This window comes from Pezoporus occidentalis, unplaced genomic scaffold (genome assembly GCF_034315485.1).
Source record: "Pezoporus occidentalis ecotype Australia unplaced genomic scaffold, CSIRO_AGI_Poc_V1 ctg134, whole genome shotgun sequence".
Lineage (NCBI taxonomy): Eukaryota > Metazoa > Chordata > Aves > Psittaciformes > Psittacidae > Pezoporus > Pezoporus occidentalis.
The window spans coordinates 55,549-81,277 of NW_026913146.1; the positions used below are offsets into that span (position 1 = coordinate 55,549).

A 25,729-nucleotide genomic window follows, 5' to 3' on the forward strand; every position below is an offset into this window, starting at 1 on the left:
TTGACCTAAAGATTAAAATATCCGGGAAAGTATTCCAAGACCTGTGTCTACAAATCTGACTACAGTACAGCAAAAGTCAGTCCAACCTGAATAATCATATTAGCGACAGAGTTTAACCATACTTAGAAGATTATAAAATTAGAAAATTATCCTCTATCGTTTCATACCACTTTATATTATCACTGAACTGCATAATACTACTTCTTCAAATGTTCCAGATTCAAAGAAAGGGCTTGGGGCTCATTTACAAAAAGAAATTTTAGAGTTCAACTTAAAAATGCTATCTTAAATCAACCAATCTAGTTAAGCTAAAAAAAAAAAACAAACCAGCAAAAAAAACAACAACCCCCCCAGAAAAACAAAACCGCACTTAGTGAACTCAGGCTGTCAACTAAATTTCAACTCCCAAAGTATCCCAAAATATTATAAGCTAGTACTTTGTACGTTATTAAATATTCTGTTATTGCAAAGAAGTTCCAATAATTTCATTTATGAAATTGTGATGTTAGGGAAATCTATTCCAGTTCATGGTCTCAAACAAAAGTTTCACTTTCATATATACTGAGACTCATTTACACTATCAAATACAAACGATGAATAATCTGTGACAAATTTGCAGTAATATTTAGTATTGGCTTATTACACAATCGGAAGCAGTTACCTTTGAGAAGTCCAGAATTATCAATTGGACCCGGGTACACATTCTGATCTCCCATCTGGTATTTGTCCCAGCTGTCAAAACCAACATATTTTTTCCACTGTTTGAACCAGCGACTATCCACTAGATACCTTAAATGGAAGAAGACACATGAGTTAGTTACTGACACATTACCACTTCCTACAGTACCAATTAATTCACATGAACACACCTGTATTCATCAGTTTTGCAAAATGCAAATGTTTTTCTGTCTGGTTTGCTAGCCATTATCAGCATCTCCTACCAACATGCACTTTAACTGTGGGCAATTAAAGACCCCCTTATTCACAGTAGGCAAGAACAGTTTTGCAAGACTGCCAATACAGCATATCAGAATTTGAATGTTAAGTTAAAAAAAAATTTCCGTTTTTAACATGAAATAATATCAGTTTTCTCTTCTCAATTTGTGAATTCAAGAGATTCAAGTTAAGTTTATAATTAGACAGCACTTTAAAAAAAATGAGAGATAACTTTTAATAAAGCATTTTTTCCTTTCAGAGTTTTATTTATAACATCCGTATGCAAGCAGAAAAACTTCAGAACTCTGATGTCCTGTCAAGATCCAGAAAGTGTGGTTTTCTTCCTTTGAGTCAGCATCAACACATACAGTAAATGCTCTGCTTTTGAGGCAGTACTAGATGTTCTTCCTACATATAATTATCAACTTCACACTTCCATATAAAGGGATATCTCTAAACTCAGCCCTACAGTATTTCTACCCAGATCAAACTGTTGCCAGTCTGGTTTTCATGAAGTCCAGCAATACCTACATTTTATATTTTTTTTTTTTGTCCAGAATATCTTTAAGATGCAAAATTTGTTGAGAGAGCCTCATATTTTATTATATATTTAAAAAAATAAAAATAACACAAGGACCTTCATGATTTCTCTTTCCTAGAAGTATCCATCTCCTTCTGTCTGGTCCAGCCCAACCCCTTCTGCTGCTACCCTAGTACATGTCAGAATATCGCTATCAGGATGAAACACCAGGTCAAACTAAAGATCATAGGTAATCCTCATTCTTTTCTCCAGCACTTGATTACTAAACTCTTATTTGCAGCATACCAATGAACATGCTACTGAACATTTAAGAGACCTCAAAACTTCCTGGTGATTCAAATACTAGTCTGCTAATACATACAGCTTTATTAGGCAATCATTCTGTATGAGCTATTCACAAACACCAGGGTAAAACAGAGAAAAAACCATTAGCACCCACAACAGTTCTAACCAAAGTAGTACAAAAGCATTGGCTGAGTATACATTTTACTGAATAGGTTTAAAAAATATACATGAGTGGGGACTCACATTTGTGCTTGTAAATGATGCAACTCAGTAATAATTAACAAACCTAAGATATTTAAGTTTTGACTTATTTCTTCTTCTCAAGTTTTTCTTTCTTACACACACAGATCAAGCCTGGAGTAAGCCTCCAGAAGTACTCCTAGCAAATCTTTGGTAAAGAAGGAGTTACTACTAAGAAGTACTCAGTGAATCTTCATAGTCAATTTATCAGATTTTCTTCTCAGTAAGTCCCAATATTTCAGTTTCTACACAATATACTCATGTATGCGTGTGAATCTGTAGGCAAAAGTCCTTTGGAAATTTAAGAGGTAGAAGGCATTAGAAGATCACCATAGGCTTTTGGATGCTTAGTTCCCCTACACTGCTTCAAAACCATCAAACATTAAGGTCTCAAACACAACTTTACAACATCTATGACAATAGCATCCTAATTCACATGGCAAACAGTCTTGATTCAAAATACATTTACATCAACAGTAATAATGAGTCTGTGAACAAATTACTCTTAGTCTTCGCTTGTAACTACCTTAAGCAAACAAATAGTAAAGGCAGAGCTATGTCTCAACCAAATTTCTCCTTCATTCACCAATGCCAACCGTACCCTGGAGACACTCACCAATGCAGCACGGTACATTTACCGTCCATATGTCAGTATAACACTTGGTCTGGTATCTATTCTACTATCACAACCTGTTACTACTGCTCAAGAGTCATCAACTACTATGAGTTGCTATCTCTTCTGAAATTGCTCTGTACACAACTTTGTCCTTGAACTTGCAACACACAATTTCTTTCTGAAATTTTAAGCACATAATAGTCAGAAAACAGCTTCAAATTGCTTTCTGAACCAAAACCATATTGAAAAAAATGTTAACTTTTCTTAAATTAAGGAAATCCCACCAGATTAGTAATGAAAACAGCATGGTTGAAGGCCTGGTTCAGAAAGATGCAATACTTAACATCACTGTGATTTTGCAATATTGAATCATTTTAAAGCAGCATGGCCAGGCACTAAATATTTCAGTTATGAGGCAGTATTCCCTTGAAATCCCGTTGCACATGGCAGGGGGGTTGGAACCAGAGATCTTAAGGTCCTTTCCAGCCCTAACTATTCTATGATTCTGTGATGTGTTTTGTTTTGAGCATGTTTAGAATGTAATAGGAAACAATACTGGACAAGGCTAAACTGCATTACAGATGGTGAAATTTGGGATAAAACAGTAAAAAAAAAAAGATAAAAAATGCAGGCAATTGAAAAAAATAAACTGAGTTAAACTTTATTAAGTCCTCAGTACAGGAAAGATACGGACATGTCAGAGAGGGTCCAGGAGAGGGCCACAAATACTGTCAGAGGGATGGAGCACCTCTCCTGTGACAAAAGGTTGAGGGTTGGGGTTGTTCAGCCTGGAGAAGGCTCTATGGAGACCTAGCAGCCTTCCAGTATTTGAAGGGGAGAGACTTTTTAGCAGGGCCTGTTGCAATAGGATGAGGGGTGATGGTTTTAAAACTAAAAGAGGGAGGATTCAGGCTGGATGTGAGGAATACATTTCTTACAATGAGCGTGGTAAAACACTGGCACGGGTTGCCCAGAGAGGTGATGGCTGCCCCATCCTTGAAGACATTCAAGGCCGGGCTGGATGTGGTTCTGAGCAACCTTATCTAGTTGAAGCTGAATGTCCCTCTGCTCAATGCAGGAGGGTTGGACTAGATGACCTTTGAAAGTCCCTTCCAACCCAAACTATTCTATGATTCTTTCTTTGTTTTACCCTTTTCCCAGCATTTATCTAGTTAAAATCTGTGGAAGTTCCAGGCTTACACATATTTCACACTTCAAAAATCAAACTCTTTCACTATGAATACACTGATTTCTTGACCACTTTTCATCATCTGCTGTCTGGTGAAGATATAAATACCTAACAAAGCAGTGAGCTTCTCAAAATAATTCAGATCTTTGTGTACAGAAAACCTCATTTTGCAACACAAGAAAATATCTAAGTAAAGCTTTACTGTTTTACTTAAAAGCCCTTTCTGAACTTAACTTTTCAGGTTCTCCTAACTCAGTAGCAGATGAGCACTGCAGCAAAACCTATGAAACCATAAACCTTAAACTGTTGTGAAATCAAATCACAAACAACTTCGACTGCCACAAATGACCAGTTTGTGAAAACAAACATATAATGTTACAATCTACAAGTAATTTAAAATTTGGCATTATCATTTGTTTAAAACAAGTATTAAAAAAAACCAAAACAGACAAAAGCAAAGATACAAACTTTAAGACTTGCAAAGTCTCTTCAAAACACAATGTTTGCCTTCACGCAATACATAAAGTGAAGTAACGTTATGAGAGCTCCACACTATGCTTTAAAATATTTGGTATGGTTGCTACTAGAAGCTTTCAATTCTATTTTTTCTCTCAGAAAGTCCTCCCCTAAGCAATATTGCAACAGGAGAGAAAAAATTTAAATTAGGTTTATATCTTACAGAAATAACATCTACAGTCAATATTCAGATGCAGATGCCTTCAGATACAATCTGGTTCAACGAAGGCAAGAATGCTTTTGGATGTACAGACTCAGCAGGGAATGCAGAAAGGTTTAAAAGTCTTTTCTCTAACAGATTCTATGTCCAACTCATGCCCAAGGTACGCCATCTTCATCTATTACCCAGAAATGTGAGGGGGCTGGGGAGAGAATACAGCAGACAGAAGCTTGCAATAAGGAATTTAGCCTATTTAAAGACCACAAGTAAGAATTTAAGAATTCAGTGAAAAACCACAAAGATAGTCCACTTGAAAATTCAGTAAGAGACAAGAGATCTCTACAAATATTTTCTCACCAAACAATAACTAACTTTTGCAGTTAAATGAGTGCTATTTTCTGTTTCCTGGAAGAGAAGAACAGACACTAGACTACCATGGAAGTTTGAACTGGTATGACCATTAAATAGGGTGACTTTATTCTACACAGTGCATATATATTTAATATCAGACTCTATATCAATTGTAATTTTTTCTTTACCCTGAGTTTGCCAGAAGAAGCCTGATCTTACTGTAATTCAATCATTGATATTGTGTCTTTTTTCTTTTTGAAGTACAAGTAGGAGCACTTCTTCCCACATTTGCAAAAATCCATTCTTTTACTCTGCCCATACAAATCCCAATTCCTTTTACAACGGCCTATTAGTATTTGACTAATTTTTCTTTAACAAATGGAAAAAAGTATATAGAATTTGATTAATCTGACATACCCTTGCCCTTTGCTTTATACACAAAGTTTTCAGCCTTATGAACATACTCATGCAGGACAGCATTCTCACCTTTCTCTTCTGCTGAGGCCATCCATCACTATTCCATAATAGAGATAATTCTGTGCTTATGAATGCAGTCACGCTCAGGTATCCATCCTAGCACCAGATTTGCCAGCTCTGTCCCCTACTCTCTCCTATGGCCTCCACTTTCTTGATCTGAATTTGAATGAACGATTAATATTAAAGAAGAAAAGCTGTAATTTTACACAGAGGGGAAATAATCATATAGGCAAACTGCCCATTGTTTTAATTAATGCTTAACAAAGTGCTGTTCCTCTAGAAATATACTACTTTTTGAATCCTTTGTGTTAAATATCTGATCATACACCAGTTAACACAGTGATTAAAGAAAATTTTGATAATTGGACTTAACAGTACAAGAAAGCTTGGGGTCCATTGCTCTAGGTTTTAAATTACCTATTCCAACACTTCACCCATTTTATTACTCCACATATAATTCCTTTTGCCACCAACCGAATTTTGCTTTGCATGTGTCGTTACAGTTCTCTTTAACTGAAATGTTGTAACATTTCTGTTTCCCAACACAAACTTGAAAAACTTACATCACTTCCCTTCAAATTTAGGAATCTGTACTTATACACTCAGAAAAGAGATTAGTATTTCTAGCCTAAAAAGTTGAAAGGCCACAAGTCATGCAAGAATGTAAGCATGGTAAGAACTAAACATAGGCAAGTTCCTGCCATGGAAGGAAAATGCTGAAGGAAAACGGAATCGTCAAAAAATTTACATGAGATTTGACATTCTCAGAGCAAAGTCTATCTAGTAATACAATGGAGAAAAGCAAAATGAAGAATGCATGACCATGAAAAATTTGACCTTTCCTGTTTTCTTACTTAAATTCAGTAGTACTTTGCTTAAATTTAAAGTACTTTGTTAGACTGAAGCATTTTGGACATATGGACAAACCTGCAAGAAACAACAAAAGAAGCAGCTAAGTGGGTACAAAACACTATTCTAAGACTGAATTCTGCAACTCTAAGTTTAAATCTATATAAACTATTTAAAGTTAATATCTGTAAAGCATAATTAAAATGGATTACTTTCAGACAAACAACAGCCTACATGTATTTTCTGCAAGATGCGGTCTACTGAAGATTATTGAAAAGACTGAAAAGGAAGGATCATAAAATCTATGTGTACTTTAGGGCAAAGCTTAATGCTTTGGTTAATATTGTCTGTAATATGAAGCAGTATATATCTATCCCTGTATTAATTTTTTCATAGAGTGAACAAGGAAGATCAATTTATTAGGTTAAGGAGCAAACAGGCCACTGCCAGTTCCCAGGATTTTTTACAGACCATATCACACTCTAATAATCAAATTGAAACAAAAATAGTATAGATTTGATATAGCACTATACATCTTACTAGAGCCTACTGAAATACCTGCTAACCACAGATTATAGCTTATAGAAAGTACTGCCTTGCTCACTATCCCAGTACTCAGCTCTAATATCCTTCATAAACAAAGCTAAGCAGGACTTACGTAAGTCCAGTAACAAACTTATATTTCATTTAGAGATAACTGCTTTTAACTGACTCAGGACCTACCAACATTGTTTAGACTTCTCCGTTTACAGAATTACGGAATCTTTATTCTTGGACAGATACTGTTGAGGACAAACTCAGTAGACGAGCTCCTACAGCGTTGAGGTAAATGCATTACATGCAAAAGAAGGATTTACTGAATTTATATAGATGGGAAAAAATTTACAGATTCTGAAAAATGTTAGCAGACACCGTAGTTGTGATTTCTTACACTGGCTATACATATGTATGTGCATATATATGCACATGTATATATATTTTATACATATTAGGCATTTTAATGAGAATTATGCTATTTTTACTTCAATAGAAACCTGATACAGGTGAGAGACATTATTTTGAGTTCCTGTGGACTACAGTCACAGCAGCTGTAAACTTTTCTTAATCAATAGATGAAATACTACTTTTCCAATGAGATTAGGGAAACTTAAAACCTATATTCAAATGCCATACAGTTCCCTCATGTTTATGCAAGGATATATTATGTTAAAGATTATGCTGCAAAAAAAATAAATTTAATGCAATTACACCCTACTCAGCTTAGGGGATCAACCTGCTAAAGCACTTACATAGCTAAAATACAGACTTCTTTGCATTAAGGGGAAAAGTAAAAATCTGAAATTCGTAAGACTATAGCTTTTGATCCTACACGCACATCCAATATAGCATTCTCACCATGATTAACAAGACTACCCATCTACACAAAACAGAGGAGGCAAACTGTAACAAGGCAACTTATTGTAACATTGATGTAAAAGTATCCATGATACAAGTTATAATGGCCATGGTACAATCAACCACCTGAAAACTAAGTATTACCTACCAGGCACATTCAGTAATTTAAGGCGACAAGACATACCTCAAGTAAATGGAAGTACATCTGCTAAAACCTCATTTCTTAAGTAATGATTTGATCACTTTTTAGAAGAAGATTATTAAAAACTTGGCACACGCACTTGAGACCAGATATGCTTCACCAAATATATGTTGCCCTGGATACAAAAATAGCACATTGTGCATTAGTAAAACAGAGACAGAAAATATCTATACACTGAACTTGGTGTAATGTTTTGCTTTTATTTTTGTTACAATTACCTAATGCAGGAAACAGTGTAATGTTACAGGAGTTTTTTCAACTGTGGACCTGACTAAGGCTACCCCAGGACATCTTAAAAAACATGCCCTACCCATTTTTTAAAACTATGGTTAAGAAATGTTTGTTACTTAACTCTGATGGAAGCAACATGCCACTCTAGCAGGAAACATAACTTCTGCTCTATTAGATGTCATCACTCAAGCAATGAGCAGGATAACCAACCCATCTTCAGGGGTAAAACATACCTGGAGAGTTCTAGTAGAGACTGAAGGAGAGATCTGTCTCAAATTTCAAGGTAAGCTGTTTTGCGTGGCAAACCTTAAGACACCTTCACAACAAGGTGAACTGATTAAATCAGCAAATGCTTGATGTTTACAGGCATTTCAAATAAATCATTCACTTCAAACTGCTTGATGAAAACAGAAACCCTAAGTTTGGTTATACTAAGGTGTCCTGGGTTCAGCAGTAGCAGTCATTTTTCTCACATAGAGCCACCAAGCTGATAACAGAAAAGCATAAATTTTGAAATAGCCCAAACTTCTACCCAAAAGTAAGAAAAATATTCATGCAGGATTTGCTGAAAATTACACGCAAATATGGTATTACAGCTACTAATATTATTGGAAATATTTGCACAGTCTAGTTACTTTTATGAGTTTTCTCTTAGTTGTATTACATACACTTAAAGAGATCTAAATTTTATTTGAGCAAGTAGAATCAAAAAACTGTAGAACATGTTCATGAATATGTTCCCTGTTTGTCTGGCCTACTTCAGTAGGCCAGACACTTCTGAGTAGGCCTTCACTTCTGAGTGGAGCTTCAGATTGCTTCATAAGATCTATGTGCTCTCATCTGTAAAATGCTCCTTACCTATCTGAAGCAGATTTATAATATACAAAGGAGAACTTATGCCTTATGCTCTCAAGACCCCTGAAATGCCAGATGTGGAACAAAACAAGAGGAAATGGAATGAAGCTGCACCAGGGGAAGTTCAAAATGGACGTCAGGAAAAGTTCTTCACTGAGCGGGTGGTCAGTCATTGGAAGAGACTCCTTGGGGAAGTGGTCACAGTACCAAGTCTGTCAGAGTTCAAGGAACATCTGGAATCATACTGATTACTTTAAGTAGTCCTGCCAGGAGCAGGAAGTTGGCCTCAATAATCCTTATGGTTCCCTTCCAACTTGAGATAAGTCTGATTCCATGAAAACCTCACATCCCTCCAGAGCACAAGAAGAGCTTGTATAGCGAAGGTCTATGCTATCTTTGCAGACATGCTACCTCATATAGCCCCTGCAAACAACAACATGGAGAAAACAGCTCACTGCTTATTCTTTGGGTCCCACTGAAATGGGATGAAATGATGTTTATTTCTGGTATTTACACAAGACTGCTCATCTCTGTGATTAAGGACCATTAATCTAGTTCCTGGTTGTGTTCTTGTCAATTACTGGACTTAAGAGTTTCTCCAATATAATCTACAATTTAAAGAGTACTTCTGCCTGCATGCCAAGTGCCCACCAAAGCCACTCTATCACTCCCCTCCTCAACTGGTCAGGGGAGACAAAATACAAGGAAAAGCTTGTGGGTTGAGATAAGGACAGGGAAAAATCACTCACCAATTACCATCATGGGCAAAACAGACTCAACTTGGGGAAATTAGTTTATTACCAACAGAGAAGGGTAATGAGAAATAAAACCAAATCTAAAAACACCCCCTTCCTCACCTTCCTTCTTCCCAGACCTAACTTTACTCCTAAAATTTCTACCTCCTTTCCCTCAAGTGGCTCAGGGGTACAAGAAATGGTGGTTGTGGTCAGTTCATTGCACACTGGTCTCTGCTACTCATTCCTCCTCGCATTCTTCCCCTGCTCCAGTGTGGGGTTCCTCCCACAGGAGATAGTCCTCCATGAACTTTTCCAATGCAAGTCCCCCTTCTTCATGAACTGCTCCAGCATAAGTCCCTTCCACAGGGTGAAGTTCTTCAGGAATATCCTCCGGTGTAGGTCCCCCACAGGGTCACAAGTCCTGCCAGCAAGCCTGCTACAGCATGGGCTCCTCTCTTCACAGGGCCACAGCTTGCCTCACTATGGTCTGCAGGGGAGTCTCTTGCTTCACCATCTGGACCATGTACTCCCTCCTTCTTCACTGACCTTCTGCCTGCACAGTTGTTTCTTTCATATATTCTCACTTGTCTCCTCTGACTGCTGCTGCTGTTGTGCAGTTTTCCTTTCTGTTTCTTAAATATGTTATCCCAGAGCCACTACCAGTGCTGCTAATGGACTTCGACTGCAATGGGTTGATATTGGAGCCAACTGGCTTTGGCTCTACCAAACACAGTAGAAGCTTCTAGCAGCTTCTCACAGAAGCCATCCCTGTAGCCCCTCCACTACCAAACCTTGCCACACAAACCCAACACAATTGGATCAGTCAAAATTACAAAAAAAAAAAAAAAACTGTCTCCTTATGAATGATCAAATATAGAGACTTAGAGCAGCTCAAAAGGGCATTACTTATACCCTATGAACACTAATTTACAAAAACAAAAGCATAAGCTATTACAATACTTGTAAATGCACCTTCATTTCCTAAAAATCAAACAAATAATAAAAATCAATAACCAATTTACACAAGTTTTAAAATTCTGCAGCTGCACAACCATGTATGAGCATTCACTCAACAAAAGAAAATAATAATACTAGCAGAAAGGTTGCCAACTGATTTCTAAAATTCCCTCATGGTCTGTAACTTTCTCATGCAATACTGTACGTTTTGATTTAATAAACCTTATTAACACACAATCAGCATCACAGAAGTATAATGACACTCATTCTTTACCTTAACATCCAGGTTGATAGAAAAATATTTGAAGGGTATGACTGTGATCTTGGTATTTCCCACTGCTGTCAAAAGCATTCTGAATTCATTCCTTCAGTTACATACAAACTGAATTAAACAATATGTAACCTAGATTTACTTATACTGACTGATAGGTCAGCCCTTCCACTTCAAAATCAAAACAGTTAACTTCAATATGCAGTAAAAACACTTCACAGACACACACTCCATCACTGTGTACTACTGGGACATTGTATTTTCTGAACACAAGCTATTTCACTTTTAACACCAAAAACTGTGCAAATTGTACAGAGAGGTAAGTGAGGATACTGTGAATGAGTACAGATGAAGCAATACTGAGGACAAAGTGGAACAACTGTGTTGCTGAAAGCAAATTAGGACTCCTGTTTAAAGGCACAGCATCCCACTTCTGTTCTTGCACAGCTGCAACTATAAAACTAAGAAAGGTGAAAATGGGTTTGTACCTGTTTTTCTACTAGCCAAAATTACTTAACTAAGTACACTCATGATTAATAGATGTCTTCAAAATTCTACTTTCTTTCAGAATTAACAAGTTCTTGAAACTTTAAGATAATGATGATTATTCTGCTCTAACACATACAAACCAAACCATTTTATTAAAAATGTAGGTAAATCCACAAGAAAAAGATCCAGGGGACAGACAGAAAAAAAATTATCACTTAGCTCCCGTTTTTAAGAAATATCAGTGTAAATATTTCACATTCCACTTCAGAAATGAATCCTCTGTTCCACTAAATGCACTGAGATTATTTTAAATCAACTACTCAGTCAAATTTTCCCTACAGCTCCCCATGCTCAGCTCCTACAGTGTGCTGCAATAGCCTAAGCAGCACTTCACACATACCAAAAGGCTGACCAAAAAGCCTGATTAAGCCAAAATTAATGGACTTCATTTTAAAGTTAAAATTTCAGTATGAGCATTACATTAATAACCATGTAAGTAATTTGTATTAAACTTACAAATTTTCCATTTAAATAGACTTTTCATTAAAAAATAATCTAACTCCTAAATCAATGTTTGACTTCCAATTTCCAGGCAAAAAGCCTGACACAAACTTGATTTTGAGTTGAACATGCGCTCACCCTGCCCAATCAATTAACAGAAGAAAACTGCACCTACACAGTTCCCTTGCATTTTCCCAGAAGAATTTTAAACAGACCATTTTCTATATCTTCATAAGCTGCTGGTGAAATGCTGCACCATTGCACATGCAATGAGACTAATCTAACGCAAAACTTCAACCACAAAATCCTAAAGACAAAAATCAGTAAATTCAACCTCACTTAAAAGAAAAAGCAGCCAAGTTTCAAGTCTATCCCTGGAACACTGATGTGGTGTTCCTTGTTTCTCATATGAAGCCATCAGAACAGTTTAGGATATGATTCCAAATGTTACTGAGATACAGGCCCATAACATCTCAATACGGTCTCAGTGAAATCAAGCAAAATATTCTATTAATGTTCAGCCTAGATTCTGTTCATGTACAGGACAATGATGAGTGATTAAATGCGGAAAACACTGAGAAGACCACAGCGTAAAATGCTATTAAAGTTACACACTTCATCATCAAGGTTATCATCAATGATGGGCACTGCAGGGTTTTTAGGTAGGGCTACATAAGCCTGTTCATCAAGATTCATGAGTTTTCATTGCAACCAGAATTAAAATGCTTCTATATTTTTTGCTGGGACAATTTTTTAAATACACTCCTGGAGGGGAAACCCTTTAAGGTTGAACATTTTGAATCTACCAATCATTTCACCAGGAAGAATTTTTACCCCACTTAAATTTTTCCCTTATTTTCTTCAGTGACTGAGTTTTACAATTAAAAAGCCAAGAAAATTCCCACAATGCAAAAAGAAAAAAAAAAATAGTATCTTCTTCACCTTCCAAAAGATGCAAGCTATGGATAACAACAGTACTCCCTCTGGACTCACCAGAAGAGACGTGTATCAGAGACATGCCTGAATGAACCCAAAATACTATACTCCAGTAGTTTTCACGATTTGCAGGTCTTGGAAATCAAGAACAGATTAAGAATCACCACTCTGTAAAGTGATGACTGGCACCAAAATTCGTTGGCTAGCAGGGCTGGAAATCAACATCTTCCTTCTGGTCTAATCCTGACTAGCTTCAGTTTACATAGTGTCTTAAATCTTTATCTGCTCAGCTAAAAATCCTTATTTTAGAAGACATCTTCTTGTGTAAGTAATTCCAGCACAAGACTCAACATTCCACCAAAACAAAGGCCCTTAAAGCTCTACTCTAGAAGGCAAAGCTGCTGCCTTCCCTATTAAATTTTAAGAATTTTTTAACTAATTCCAAACGAACACCTTCTGTGACATGTTGACACCAGAACTGGATAGTATGAATGGTTTCACTAACATATTACTGTATACAGTACACCTTTGTACTGCTAATCGGCATTCCCTATTCAAACATCTAAAGATTGCTTTTGTTCTCTTAGCCACCAAATAAACTCCTTGTGATAGTTATATGTCCACTGTAACAGCCCAATCATTTTCCACTGCTTTGAAAAAACACAAGTAACATCTACAGTCTCATCTGCTCACAAATTGCTATGGCAAGCAATAGGCAAAAGAAGCACAGTGGAGAAAGAGAGAAAAAAAAAAAGGTGCAACTGACTGCTAAGGCTGTGCTATTAGCCATTATTAGTCACTACTACCCACTGTAAGTGAACTGTTTATTGGCAGGTGATATTTAAAGGTGAGAAACATGGCCTCACATTCTAGAGCATGGACAGCCAATGGGTGAAGGAGGTAGTAAAGAGCATGAAAGCATTTGTAATGTCATATTTAAGTAACTGAGACATCTCTAAGATAGCCATAGAAGTACAGGAACTACAAGGAACGCACGGCTGAAAGCGGTCTTGAAGATAAAGACAAGAAATTTTACTTCAATATATGGAGGATTTTACAGATATATTCACATGAAATCACACACACAAATCAACAGAGTCTTCATCACCTTCTTAAGAGAACTGTTCCAAGATCAGTAACTTTCAGTATTGCAAAAATCTATCTCAGTGACACTGTAAAAAACAGAATAGCTTGGCAAGATTCTTGAGAATATCACTGCAGCTACAAAGGCATTAAATAACATCATCAAGACCAGTTGGTCATGCAAATTATGCAGTGGCTAAAAAAACTGATGAACATCAACAGTTCTTCAGTTTCTGAGAGAAGATACAGGAAGACACCGAGTTCAAATTTCTCTGCAGCTGTAGGAACTAGTATTTTTTGTCTTTCTAGATGACAGATTAAAATCTCCACAAACAGTAAATATTGCTCCTCACTCTCCAAGTACTAACAGAATTTCAAAACACTACAGAGAAGTAATCATATACTCTAAAGCTATGAGATATACAATGAAATGCAGCACTACTTCTCTTCCAAAACAGAATTCTAGGTCATTCAACCACAGAACTTGAAGGTTCTTTAGATAATATTGCAAGAAGACAGACTTGTATAAAATTCAAGTCCCACAGAATGACTATGTGGTCTGCTGAACTGACTAATAAAAAAGTCAACATTTTTTAAAAACATCTGATAAATCAAGGAGGATCTTGCTTGGAAAAGCTTAAATTTTACGTTTACTTAATGTCTGTTTAGAAAAATAGGGCAAATGCAGTGATGGCAGTATCTTCAATCTCTCCTAGTTTAATAATTTAATTTATTAACCACCCATACAGGAATGCAAAAAAGACTACTGGGATAAGCTACCCCAAAATCTTGTGTCTGAGGGCAGGAGACAATCAAATGATGCTAGCCTTGTCTGTCTGTTGAAGCAATATATTTTAACCTATACTATCCTCAAGCTACTCTTAAAAACATTCTACAGAATGTCTCGTGTACAAATTCTACAGTTTGCTAAACTGCCTGTTCAAAGGTGCGTTTTTTTATTCTTCCAATTCTTTTCCAACATCTAACTCTAAAAATGTTGGATTTCAGTCAGTTTCATTGCTTTCTCTCTGCCAATGCACATGAAGAACTAATGAAGAAATTCAATGCCCTCTTTATAGATATGACTTGCCTTTCTTTGCTCTATTCTTTAGTTCCTTTTTTCTTACAGGAAACCCCCAAAGCTTTATACTTTCCTTATATAGCTTATTGTTCTCTACACTATAAATTCTGAAAAGCATGGACAAGACTTTCAGCATAAGGCAGTATTTTTAAAAGGACTGCATTTTAGTGCTTAAAAGCTCAAAGCTGATACAGTATTGTTCACATTTTTTTCAGCAATATTTACTATTAAATGAATGAAAACTGCAATTCTGAATCATGTCTCACAGCACTTGAACTGTTCTGTTTCCTTACAGATGTCCTGAAAGATCAAAAAGCTACCGACAAAATACCTCTGAAAAAAAGCATTCAGACTAAAATATCCGTTAATTTGTGAAGTTAAATATGTAGCTCTAAGTACAAAACCTATGAACACACATGCATACACATTTATGTAGCTAGAATAGTTCATAAGCCAAAGTTAAAATGACTTTGCCATAGCTTACTCAATCTTCAAACATTTGATTAATATCAGTGTCATTTTCACAGCTGGATGTATAGAAGCTTTTCCTTAACTGATTTTTTTCATGTTAAAATATTTAATGTACTAAAAAAAAAAAAAAAAAAAGCAGTAAACCTACTGTTTTAGTCATCACTTTAACTCGTCATAAAGTTACTTTCACTTTGAATAATATTAACTGTTTGAGACATTTCTGTAGTATCTGGGAAGTACCCAACAGAACCACTGAAAAAAAAAATCATTAAGATTACAAGCCTAAGCACCCTTTTACTACTGCTGGTCATTTTCAACACTACCATGTGAATTGATTTCCTTTTTCTACTTGCTCAGATTTTTTTTTTAGTTTAAAAGCAGTCTGTTCATATGCCAAAACTGAACATATACTCAGCAGTATTTGAATAATGCATCAGAATGTATGCTTCTGACACATGCTGCAGTATCAACACTGTTAAATATAGTCTTTTATAGAACTGAAACAGTGAGTGATGACAGCTGAAATGAGGTGGGCAAGTTCTACTTTTGTGTATTCATACTTAATTTTCAGTAAGTGAACGCTTCAGCCTTTGTCTTTGGGTGACAGTTTCACACAGGAAGAGATGAAGAGGTTGAGCGGTGGAAAAAGCCTCAGTTCCTCCCCCTCTAAAAAAAAAAGCCCTGTTTCCTAGCCTCAGAGAACTACAACTACAGGAGCTCAATTACCAAGTACACACTAGAAAGCCGTTTAGGTAACTTAAATCTTTTCAACCATGGATTATTCTGCCGACAATCTGGATGGCATTAGAAATATTTTCTGGCTGACCAAGAAAATAAGCGTTTTTAAACGCTTGTTGTGGAACAGGTACCACAAGGGTTCATGTGCACCTTCGAGGGCGGTTTCTTCAACACTTGAGACGTACAGAGACAAAATAAAATGAACACTTATCACAGCCGCAGACGGGCCTCAAGACACTCCACCGCGGGTGCAGATATTATTTCTGACAACTTGAAGGTGACGCCAGCACCGTTTCAGCCTGGATAATGGCACAACGCCTGGCAACGGGGCTCCTCTCCCTCGCCCCAATCCTTGCTTTAGCTCTTCTCCCCGACGGGCTCCGGGCTCCTCGCCTCCAGGGGCCAACACCCGGCACCGCGCCCCGCCAGTCACGCCGCTTCTTCCCCTCCCCCGCCCGGCAGGGAGCTGACCTCGGTGCCTGCCCCCGCCGGGCGCCTCAACGGCGCGGTGCGGCCCTGGCCACCGCCAGCAACCCAAGGCCGAGCCGAGGGCCCGCCGCGCCCCGGTGGCCGGTGCCCTCCCGAAACCGGAGGCACCGGGGCGGCGGGGAGAGGGAAGTGGTGCTGCCGCCCTCAGCCAGTCACCCGCCTATTCCCCACCCAGACAAATCCCAGGGCACACAGGGGCCAAGCAGCCCCCGGGAGCGGGGCGGGGGGGGGAAGCTGAGGGAAAGGAGGTCGGTCTTCGGTCTCTCCGCCAGCCCAGCGGCGCCGGGGGCGGAGGGTGCCGCCCGCACCGATCAGCTAGCCCCCCCCCCCCGCCCCTCCCTCACCAGGTGTCGCCCTTGCGGAGAGCGGTTTTGAGCAGCGCCGCGACGTCGGTGCGCTGTGTCTCCAGATCCGCCGCACCTCCCTCCGCCATCTTCTCCAAGCGGCAGCAGCGGTAGCGGCGGCGGCAGGGGCAGGGGCAGGAGCGGGCCGCGCTGCATGCTGGGAGTGACGCCGACCGGGAGACGCCCTCGTCCCCCTCCCTTCCCAGAATCCGCAGGGCGGGGACCGATGGCAACCTGGGGAGTTGCAGCGCCCCCTAACGGCCAGGAGGTCTTTCGGCTCACCGCCCGGAACGAGCGCGCATGCGCACAACGCCGGCCGGGTCGCGGAGCTCTCACCGGGCAGCCGCGTTGTGCGAGCGGAGCCTTGGGCCGCTGACGCGGAGCGGGTTATGGGGGTGGATGGTGTCTGCGGTGCCGGCGGCCGCAGCGGCTGCACCGCGGCCTGGGCGGTGCCACGCTTGATGGGTGGTGCCGGTGGCTTGGCCTGCCCGTCCCAGGCCAGCGCCGCCGGTGGCGCACGGTATGCCGGCCGCAGCCCCGGTCGGGCGGGCCCCCTTGGGTCCGGTGCGGCCGTGAGGCCTGGCGGCTGCTCCCCCCATGCCCGGCTTTCCCGACGTGGTCCGGGTTGTGTCTTGTGAGGCCGTGGTCTGAAATGAGTCAGGAGATATTTTTTTGTAAAATAAGGAAGTGTCTCCTTTGAGACGTTGCCTTCTGTGTTCTAAGTGAAGCTTATGTGTAATTAGGCGCTGTATGCCTTGCTAACAGATGAGTGGTTTGGCCTCCTATAATTCATATAATGATGTAGTCTGTAGTATTGTGCAAATACTGTTGGGAATTTAAATAGGCTGCGTGACTGCATTAACTTTCCCAGACCTTTGCAGAAACCAGCGGATAATTGTTGTGTTTGTCTCAGTTGCTCTTATCTGAACCTTGTGCAAACAGTGCAGCCTGTCGTTTGGCACTTCACCAGAAAAATAAGTCCATGTGTTACGTTACATTAACAAGAGTTCTCTCTGCCTTGACACTTGCACATAGATTTCATAAGATCAAAATTGTGTTGAAATTTTAGGCTGGGGTGCTGGTTACAGGTGTCTGACAGTTTGTTCTGGTAGATCTAGCTGATACATCTATAATATGTGTAATTGTGTACCTAGCCCCTTCCTCCACCCAAATCATAGCATGCTAAATTGTATGACTAACACTAGGAATATATCTTAGGCTGCCAGTCATATATTATAAGCTATTAAGCATTATTAGCTAATTAGCACTTAGCATGTAGCTACTATAAATAGCACTAAAGCTTGCTCTTTACATATACACACAGCAAGAAAGAGAATGGAAGTATGGCTCTTATGCAACCATGTTAGTCCAAAGCTAAGAAAATATTTTGCCAGGATTATCAGTAAAGATGATGGTGTTGAAATAAAAGCAAAATCAGCATTTGTGGCTGGAAAGGGAGTATGGAAGTCAAACGAAATTTATAAGTAAAACTTGCAAGAGCTTAGAGGGACTTGTGGTGACATTCATGGCTTCTCTAAGGGCTGGAATATGAGATTCCAGGAGGAGGGGCAAGCAAGTTATATTGAGAGCTATGGAGCTAATGGCTGCATTTCTTAAGAGGAAAGAGAACTGAAGTAGACAAGAAGGAGTTTTCCGGCCACTTGAAGAGTAAATTTCTGGATTAGAATCTGAGAGTCTGGAAAGAAGTGTGACACCTTCCCACCATCTGCACGCCAGGTCTTGCCAAAGAAGGACAACAATGTTTTGAGAATTTTCTGTGTGCCAAACTTGATTTTTTGCAAAAAGAAATCTATATTTTCATAGAAATTTGGAGGAAAATATTTCTCAATCCATGATGCTGGTGAACAGCTTCATTGCCCAGCAGTCTGTAGTAGGACTGTCAACAGTTTACATTGCTAAAAGGTTCACCTGGAGCCACCTATACTTTTTGGGTTGCATGACTGCAGTTACTAGCTGAAAGGTCTCCTATTCCTGGATTCAGTCTATTTGTAGAAACAGATACTAGACAAATACTAGGTACTATAAATACTAGACAGAAAAGCATATAATGTGCCACCTGCAGCAGAGCTTTGTCTAGGAATTGCAAAGGAGACACAAGAGTAGCTAAGTCTCCTGGGGCTGCCAGTGCTTCACAAGAAGCAAGCGTGCCTTTTGAAATAGAAGAGCATCCTGAACATGAGAAAAACCTTCCTTTACACAAAAATCTTGGAAAATGCCAGTTAGTGTTAAGTCTGTATTTTTAAAAAAGCTTTCTGATCTACCAAGGAATTGTTTCCAAGTGCCTTTATCCTAGAGAGTGCTGAGGATGTTAAGATTTTAAACCTGGGAAGCAGCACTGGAGATACAGATGAATGACCTGCCCTCTCTGATGAAAAACAGGCATTCGTTCTATAGATTTATGTCTTACTGGCTTTGATGGAACCAAATGTAGGATATTGTAAAGCTAGCTGAGGTGGCAGGCTTTCCAGTAACTCTTGGGCCTCTATCCTTACCTGACTTTATTGATATCAGATGAATTTTTATAAACCATGCTTTTTGTGGTTCTAAACATCGATCCCCAAAAAGGGATGCAATTAATACAGTGTATAAGAGCATAGACATTTGGCAAATGGGCTGCAGATAGCAAGCTGTGTGCATTGATGATTTTATTGATTACAGTACAGCATAAAGTTCAGGCTCTCACTTATGGTCTTCAAGTCAGTTACTGGACTTGGCTAAAGAAACTTTGAATATGACTTGATCTCTCTGCTTCTCAGTGGTGGAAACTTGTGTACACAATAAATTATACAGAAATGACAGGCAACTGTAAGTCTCACAGGCACTACAGAAAAATTAACTTCACTTCTTACCTCCTTCCTATACTGATGGAATTTTAAACCTCTCTGAAACAATTCAATAAAGAAGGTGAGACAGCAGAAATAACAGTGGACTAAATTGCACAATGGCAAGATAAAGCAGGGCTTCTGTACAAAAATTCAGTACTAATGAAGATCATAGTGGAATCATAGAAGAGTTAAGGTTGTAAAGGACCTTAAGATCATATAGTTCCAACACCCCTGCCATGGGCAGGGACACCTCACACTAAACCATGTCATCCAAGGCTCTGTCCAGCCTGGCCTTGAACACTGCCAGGGATGGAGCATTCACAGCTTCCTTGGGCAACCCATTCCAGTGCCTCACCACCCTTACAGTAAAGAACTTCTTCCTTATATCCAATCTAAACTTCCCCTGTTTAAGTTTGAACCCATTACCCCTTGTCCTATCACTACAGTCCATAATGAAGAGTCCCTCCCCAGCATCCCTACAGCCCCCCTTCAGATACTGGAAGGCTGCTATGAGGTCTCCACGCAGCCTTTTCTTCTCCAGGCTGAACAGCCCCAACTTTCTCAGCCTATCTTCATACAGGAGGTGCTCCAGTCCCCTGATCGTTCTCGTGGCCCTCCTCTGGACTTGTTCCAACAGTTCCATGTCCTTTTTATGTTGAGGACACCAGAACTGCACACAATACTCCCAAGTGAGGTCTCATGAGGGCAGAGTAGAGGGGCAGGATCACCTCCTTCGACTTGCAAGATGGGGAGCCAAGGGAGTGTGGGATGAATGATGGACAGAAGCAGCTAAGAATATGCATTTTTTTTTAAGAGAGAGAAATGCAGGATAAATTTGAAAGAGAGGTGGGGAAATAACATGTAATTAAGGTACGCGTTTCTGTCCTGAATATTAATCCATAACTGCAGTGTAGTTTTTGAGTTGTATTCCTCCTAATCCACTTTGTGCATTGTTTGCCTCATTCATGTAGGCTGAACATAAACAGTTTATATTTTTTTTTCACCTAGATGCAATTGCAATTACTAAATATTACTGAACACGTTTGTTGAGATAAGAAAAAAACATTTAAAAATCTGATAGTTTTTTTATTTAGTTGATTTAATCAGTTACATTTTTAATACTTTTTAGTATTACCAAATTATTACCATTATTATTACCAAAATTAATACTATATTACTTAGTATTTAAACTAAGTCTTTTTAAATTTTTATGTATCTTTAATTTTTATTTTTTATATTTGTTTTAATTTGTTATTAATTTTAATTTTTATTTTGAAATTTTTAATTTTTATTTATTTATATTTTTACTATATTACCTAGTATTTACTTAGTATTAGGACTAGTATTACTAAAAGGATCTTTCAAATAAGACAACAAGGGTATAGACTCTTGGAGAACGGAGTGTTATTTTTTAAATGTGTAGCATGACATGCTCAGTTGTCTTTTACCTTCTTATTTTTATGTACTAAATCTAGGACGAGGCATCCTTGGACAAGTCAGAAAGTTCATAGATCCAAATATAGGGGAATGATGATATAGAAGAGTTTGGTGGGATCATCGAGCGTGTCCCGGAAGTATTCCCAATTTAATGACAATGGAAAAGACAGTCTTTTCGATTACTCCAATTTAGGATTTTTAAATATTGAGAAGCATTCTTGGTTGGTTTTTTTGTTTGTTTGTTTGGTTGTTTTTTTTTAAGATTTTCTGAAGAGTGGTTTCTAGGTAAAAAACTAATCAGCTAAATATGCTATTTAGAAATACCAAAGCAATGTTTAAAATCAACATAGTTAATAAATTGTACTTTTATTGATTAAGCATTTCTTCAAGATACACTGGAATATTCAATTCTAATGACATAGGACTTAAAAAAAGAATGTTTGAAAAATAGCCCTTGTCTGTCATCTGATTTTAATCAGATATTAATTTAAGCAATAATTACTCATTTTCAATAAGAGAAAATTACTTCCCATGTACTTAAGTCAATGCTTTTATCTACAGAAATCTTTTTCCAAATTATTACAGATTAGTTAACCTTTGCGTATCTCTTTAAAAAATGTTTTTCCTGTAAGAATTTTAAGCACCAAAACTAATTTAAAAGGTATGATGGCAAGAGGTTTTAGCCATGGTTGGCAGATACGTCAAAACTGTTATCAACGGCTACATTTGATTTGAACATTAGAATGAATCCAAATGTTCTGCTGTATGGTTGCTAAATAAGCTCTTTGGTTTTGAAGGCAAGAGGTAAAATTAAATATATTAACTATGCTCAAAACATGTCAACTAATACAGTTCAAGAGGAATGAGTTTTAAAAGGATGATTCATAATGTAGGCTCTAAGCGCTAGCTGCTGAGGACATAGGCAATCTGAACAGAGTGTAGAAGTTAGGGTTTGTGAGGTTTGCACATTGTGTGTTAAAAATAGGCTGCTGTTCTGTAAAAACTAGTTGGTGCTTAAGTGGAAGGAGATAATAGTAAGATTTATGGCAGGACCTAATATAGACAATGGACAAGTTGTAGAAATCAATATTGTTGGTATAGTATGCTTGTTTCAGCATATTCTTACTGCTTGGCTATCTGAAATTTGATAAACTGGTATTCATTTCATTAACTAAGTATCACTGAAATCCAATAGAACATGGACCAATATACCAATCTGGGATTTATTAGAATAACTTCAGATTTTACCTGCACAAATGTGTATGTATGACACATACATGGATGACCATTAAAGAAATACCTCATTTAAGGTAATTTTTTTTGTACATGGTATGTAAAATTACATAAAGGCATATTTTAATACTGTAAATTATAGATAAGTAGTTTCTGCTTTCCTTTTCTGAACTTCCTTTGGAATAAAGCATTACCTTTAGAATAAAACCATTACTCTGGAATCTGATGAAACTTACTCCAATATGACTACTACATGAACATGAACATGATCTTGACAAAGCAGAAAAATTTCAAAGTAGAGAGTCAGTGGATCAATAAAAGGAAAAATAAAATATTTTGACTGAAAAGTCTCAGACATAGAAAAATATTATAAATTGGAAAGTTCCTATATTGCTGCTCTGGCATTGCAGAAAAAGCTGCAGGAGCATTTGGTGATTAGAAATATTTTTAGTAGAGCAGTAAAAAGTAATAATTTTTATAAATGTCAGTGTTGTCCCTCGCTGGGTATATATAGGAATTAGCAAGAAGTAGTAATTCACATTAAATTGTGCTACACAAGATCCAGCCATCCTGGAATCTGTTACACAAAAAGCCTCTTTTGCCTTCTGCACTGGGATCGGACTTCCCCTTGTAGTAGTAGAAGGGAAAGTGACTTCCAACCTGGTGTGAGGTGGAGCCATCAGTGGTAGTGGTGAACAAGTGTTTACTTGGCTAATGAATGGATTGGAGGTTGGCCTCATGAGCGCCTTAGGAAAAATGGTAAACTGTTTAAAACATTCTCTCCTTCCTGTGAGAACCAGACAGCTTTTTACAAGTCCATTCTCCCCAAACGCAATAGGGTTATTTTACTTAGTGTCAGTAATTCAACATTTAAATGGTATTTCCTTTAAAAATAATAATATATGGCCCTCAAAAAAGCATATTACATACTTCAGCACAATTTTAAAGTGTGAAAAATTGAAAGCATTTAGTAGTTTAAGTCTCAATAAGTATTATGCTACATTTTTAATAGATTCACTTAATAAGCAATATATTAAAGAAAGAAGGAAAATGAGGAATAAAGAAAGCCTTTTCTTGATGACTTGTGGGGTGTCTATCTATGCCTACTCACAGGTGTAAATCTCCTTCTAGCAGCCCCCATGAGTTTCTTTATCAGCTGGTTTGTATCCTCAGCCAAAGGTCTTCCTCTGCCAAGAGGGAGGAGAAGAGTCATCTGCACAGTGAGGAGGGAAAGGATGTTTCTGTCACCTTACCTGGAGAAAACTGCATTACGAGAAGCATTTTTAAACGGGTGATACAAATAACATCTAAGGGAACACATTTGTATGCAGAGCAGGTCTTATTCTTTGTATTTGTGCCTGGGAACAAGTGCAGTATCTGTGTAGTGTTGGATTTGAGGCAAAAAGCACAATGAAAACATTTAGCATTCGTCATTCTAGATACGAAATATTCTTGAGATTTTAAAAAGTGTGTTGACAATTCTTTTTTTAAAGTCTTTTCTTGAGCAGCAGGTATACTTTAATTAACTGGTTTACATTACAAATAAAATAAATAGGAGCTTGGATAAATAAAAGAACCTGGATTGCACTTGAAAAAACAACATCTGTCTCTGATGTTATCAAAATCTATGTTGTGCTAAGGAAAGGAAGTACCAGACTGTCACAAAAAGGATGCAAACTGTTAAAACAGCTCAAAGGTTTTAATATTTCCCTGAATTCTTTAGGGTAAATTACTAGTGGCTATAAAGTTTTTACCTGTTTAAGTGGTTGATGTTTGTTCTGGCATATTTTTGTAGCCTGTTCACAATGATAATTTGTATATGACTTCAGCACTCCTTAAGCACTCATCGTTTAAATTATGATGCCAATTCTGTGTGACCTTGGACAAGCTTGGATAACTTTTCTGATGATCAGTTCAGTACTTGGCAGGAACTTGGTGAAACTTAACCGCATGATAATACCTATAGAGAGATATATAGATACATAGATATGAGTATAGATAGCTGTTTGAATTTATTGTATATAGATGGGTTTAAGGGTAGAAATATGGTTGTATGACAGATAGCAAAACAACTTATTTTGTGTTCCTGGAAAAGAAACTTGTAAAGCAGTGCCTTTTCTGTACCATGTAGCAGGCGATCTGAAATAGTGACTGAATCTTCTATTCCATTCTGCAATTAGCCAATATAACTCAGACATTCAAAGAATCCACAGTAAGATTTTGTGGAATTGCCGGTGTTTGGTACCCCTGGGAGCTGACTCGTAGCTGTAACTGATTTCTCAATTTTTATTTTTCTACAAATTCTCAATTGACTCAAAGGGCAATGAAAGAATAGACACACCATGGAAAACATCTATCCCCACCATGTGTTGGTATGAGAAGAAGAAGTATATTTTGTCTTAGTTCACCGTGTATAGGATTCATCTGACGTCACTTTAATATCTAAGGATTACTGTCTAGTCTTAGCTAATTGGATATGGTCCTTCGTTAGTCAATAGAGAGAAATGAGCTCTTCTAAAGGATGATTCACCCCTTCTGTGTTAAGGTGAGATTAACTGCTGTCTGGAGGTGTCTTTATAAAGGGAAACATACAGAATAAATTGTTAGGCAGCTAATGCTTGCCGAAGTGTATCCTGCTTTAAGTGCCATCTAAATTATGAGATCTAAATATGAGACTGAAAAATAGGAAGCACTGTCAAGGTAATTCAGAAGTTACTCAGTAGTGGTAACTCCTTGATGGTATTCTGGTTTATATTCTTTCTGACATAAAGCCATTGTTTATTTTAAAAAGTAAGATCAATGCATTATTTTCCTATTAATCATTAAATATCCTCTCAGAAGAGTGAAATACCTCTTTTCTATCTTTCTGTACCTAAGCACCCTGGATGAACTGCTATCTCCTGGGAAATATCCTATTGCCATGAATACTGAAATGGTGACTTCACTTTTTTTTTTTAATGAAACTGGCTTATGTGCTTGCATTTTGCACTAGGATTATGTCTTGAGGATTGCAGTCCTTTTGCTTTTATAAGGGGTAGAAGCTATATTAAGTGTCCACTTGTAATCAACTTTGGAGAAATTATAATTTTATTATAATTTATATAATCTTGGAAGCAGTTTCAGGGTGAAGGTGACTTAAATTTACAAATAACTTATTTCTGAAGGATGAAGGAAACAGTGACATTAAGCAGCTGCCTCCTAAATTGAGGTCAAAACTCCTAACTAAAAAAAAAACATTATAGAATCATAGAATCATAGAATAGTTCGGGTTGG

The 25,729-nt window shown here is 37.9% G+C and overlaps 1 protein-coding gene across 7 annotated transcripts in view; it reads right to left on the reverse strand.

The window, feature by feature from the left end:
- Positions 1–17,117, reverse strand: part of USP15 (ubiquitin specific peptidase 15) — a 59,595-nt gene extending 42,478 nt beyond the window's left edge. For 3 of the 7 annotated variants that reach the window (XR_009962905.1, XR_009962906.1, XM_062609078.1), the window contains exons 1-2: positions 16,941–17,114; positions 662–789 (exon numbers count right to left, since the gene is read on the reverse strand). Coding sequence is in view for 3 of the 7 variants with exons in the window: in XM_062609078.1 (XP_062465062.1) it covers positions 662–789; positions 16,941–17,029 (217 nt within the window). In the remaining 4 variants the exon portion in view is untranslated. Of the gene's footprint in view, positions 1–661; positions 790–16,940 lie in introns of all 7 variants that reach the window. The other 4 variants (XR_009962904.1, XR_009962907.1, XM_062609074.1 and 1 more) reach the window with 4 other exon arrangements.
- Positions 17,118–25,729: the final 8,612 nt, after the last annotated feature.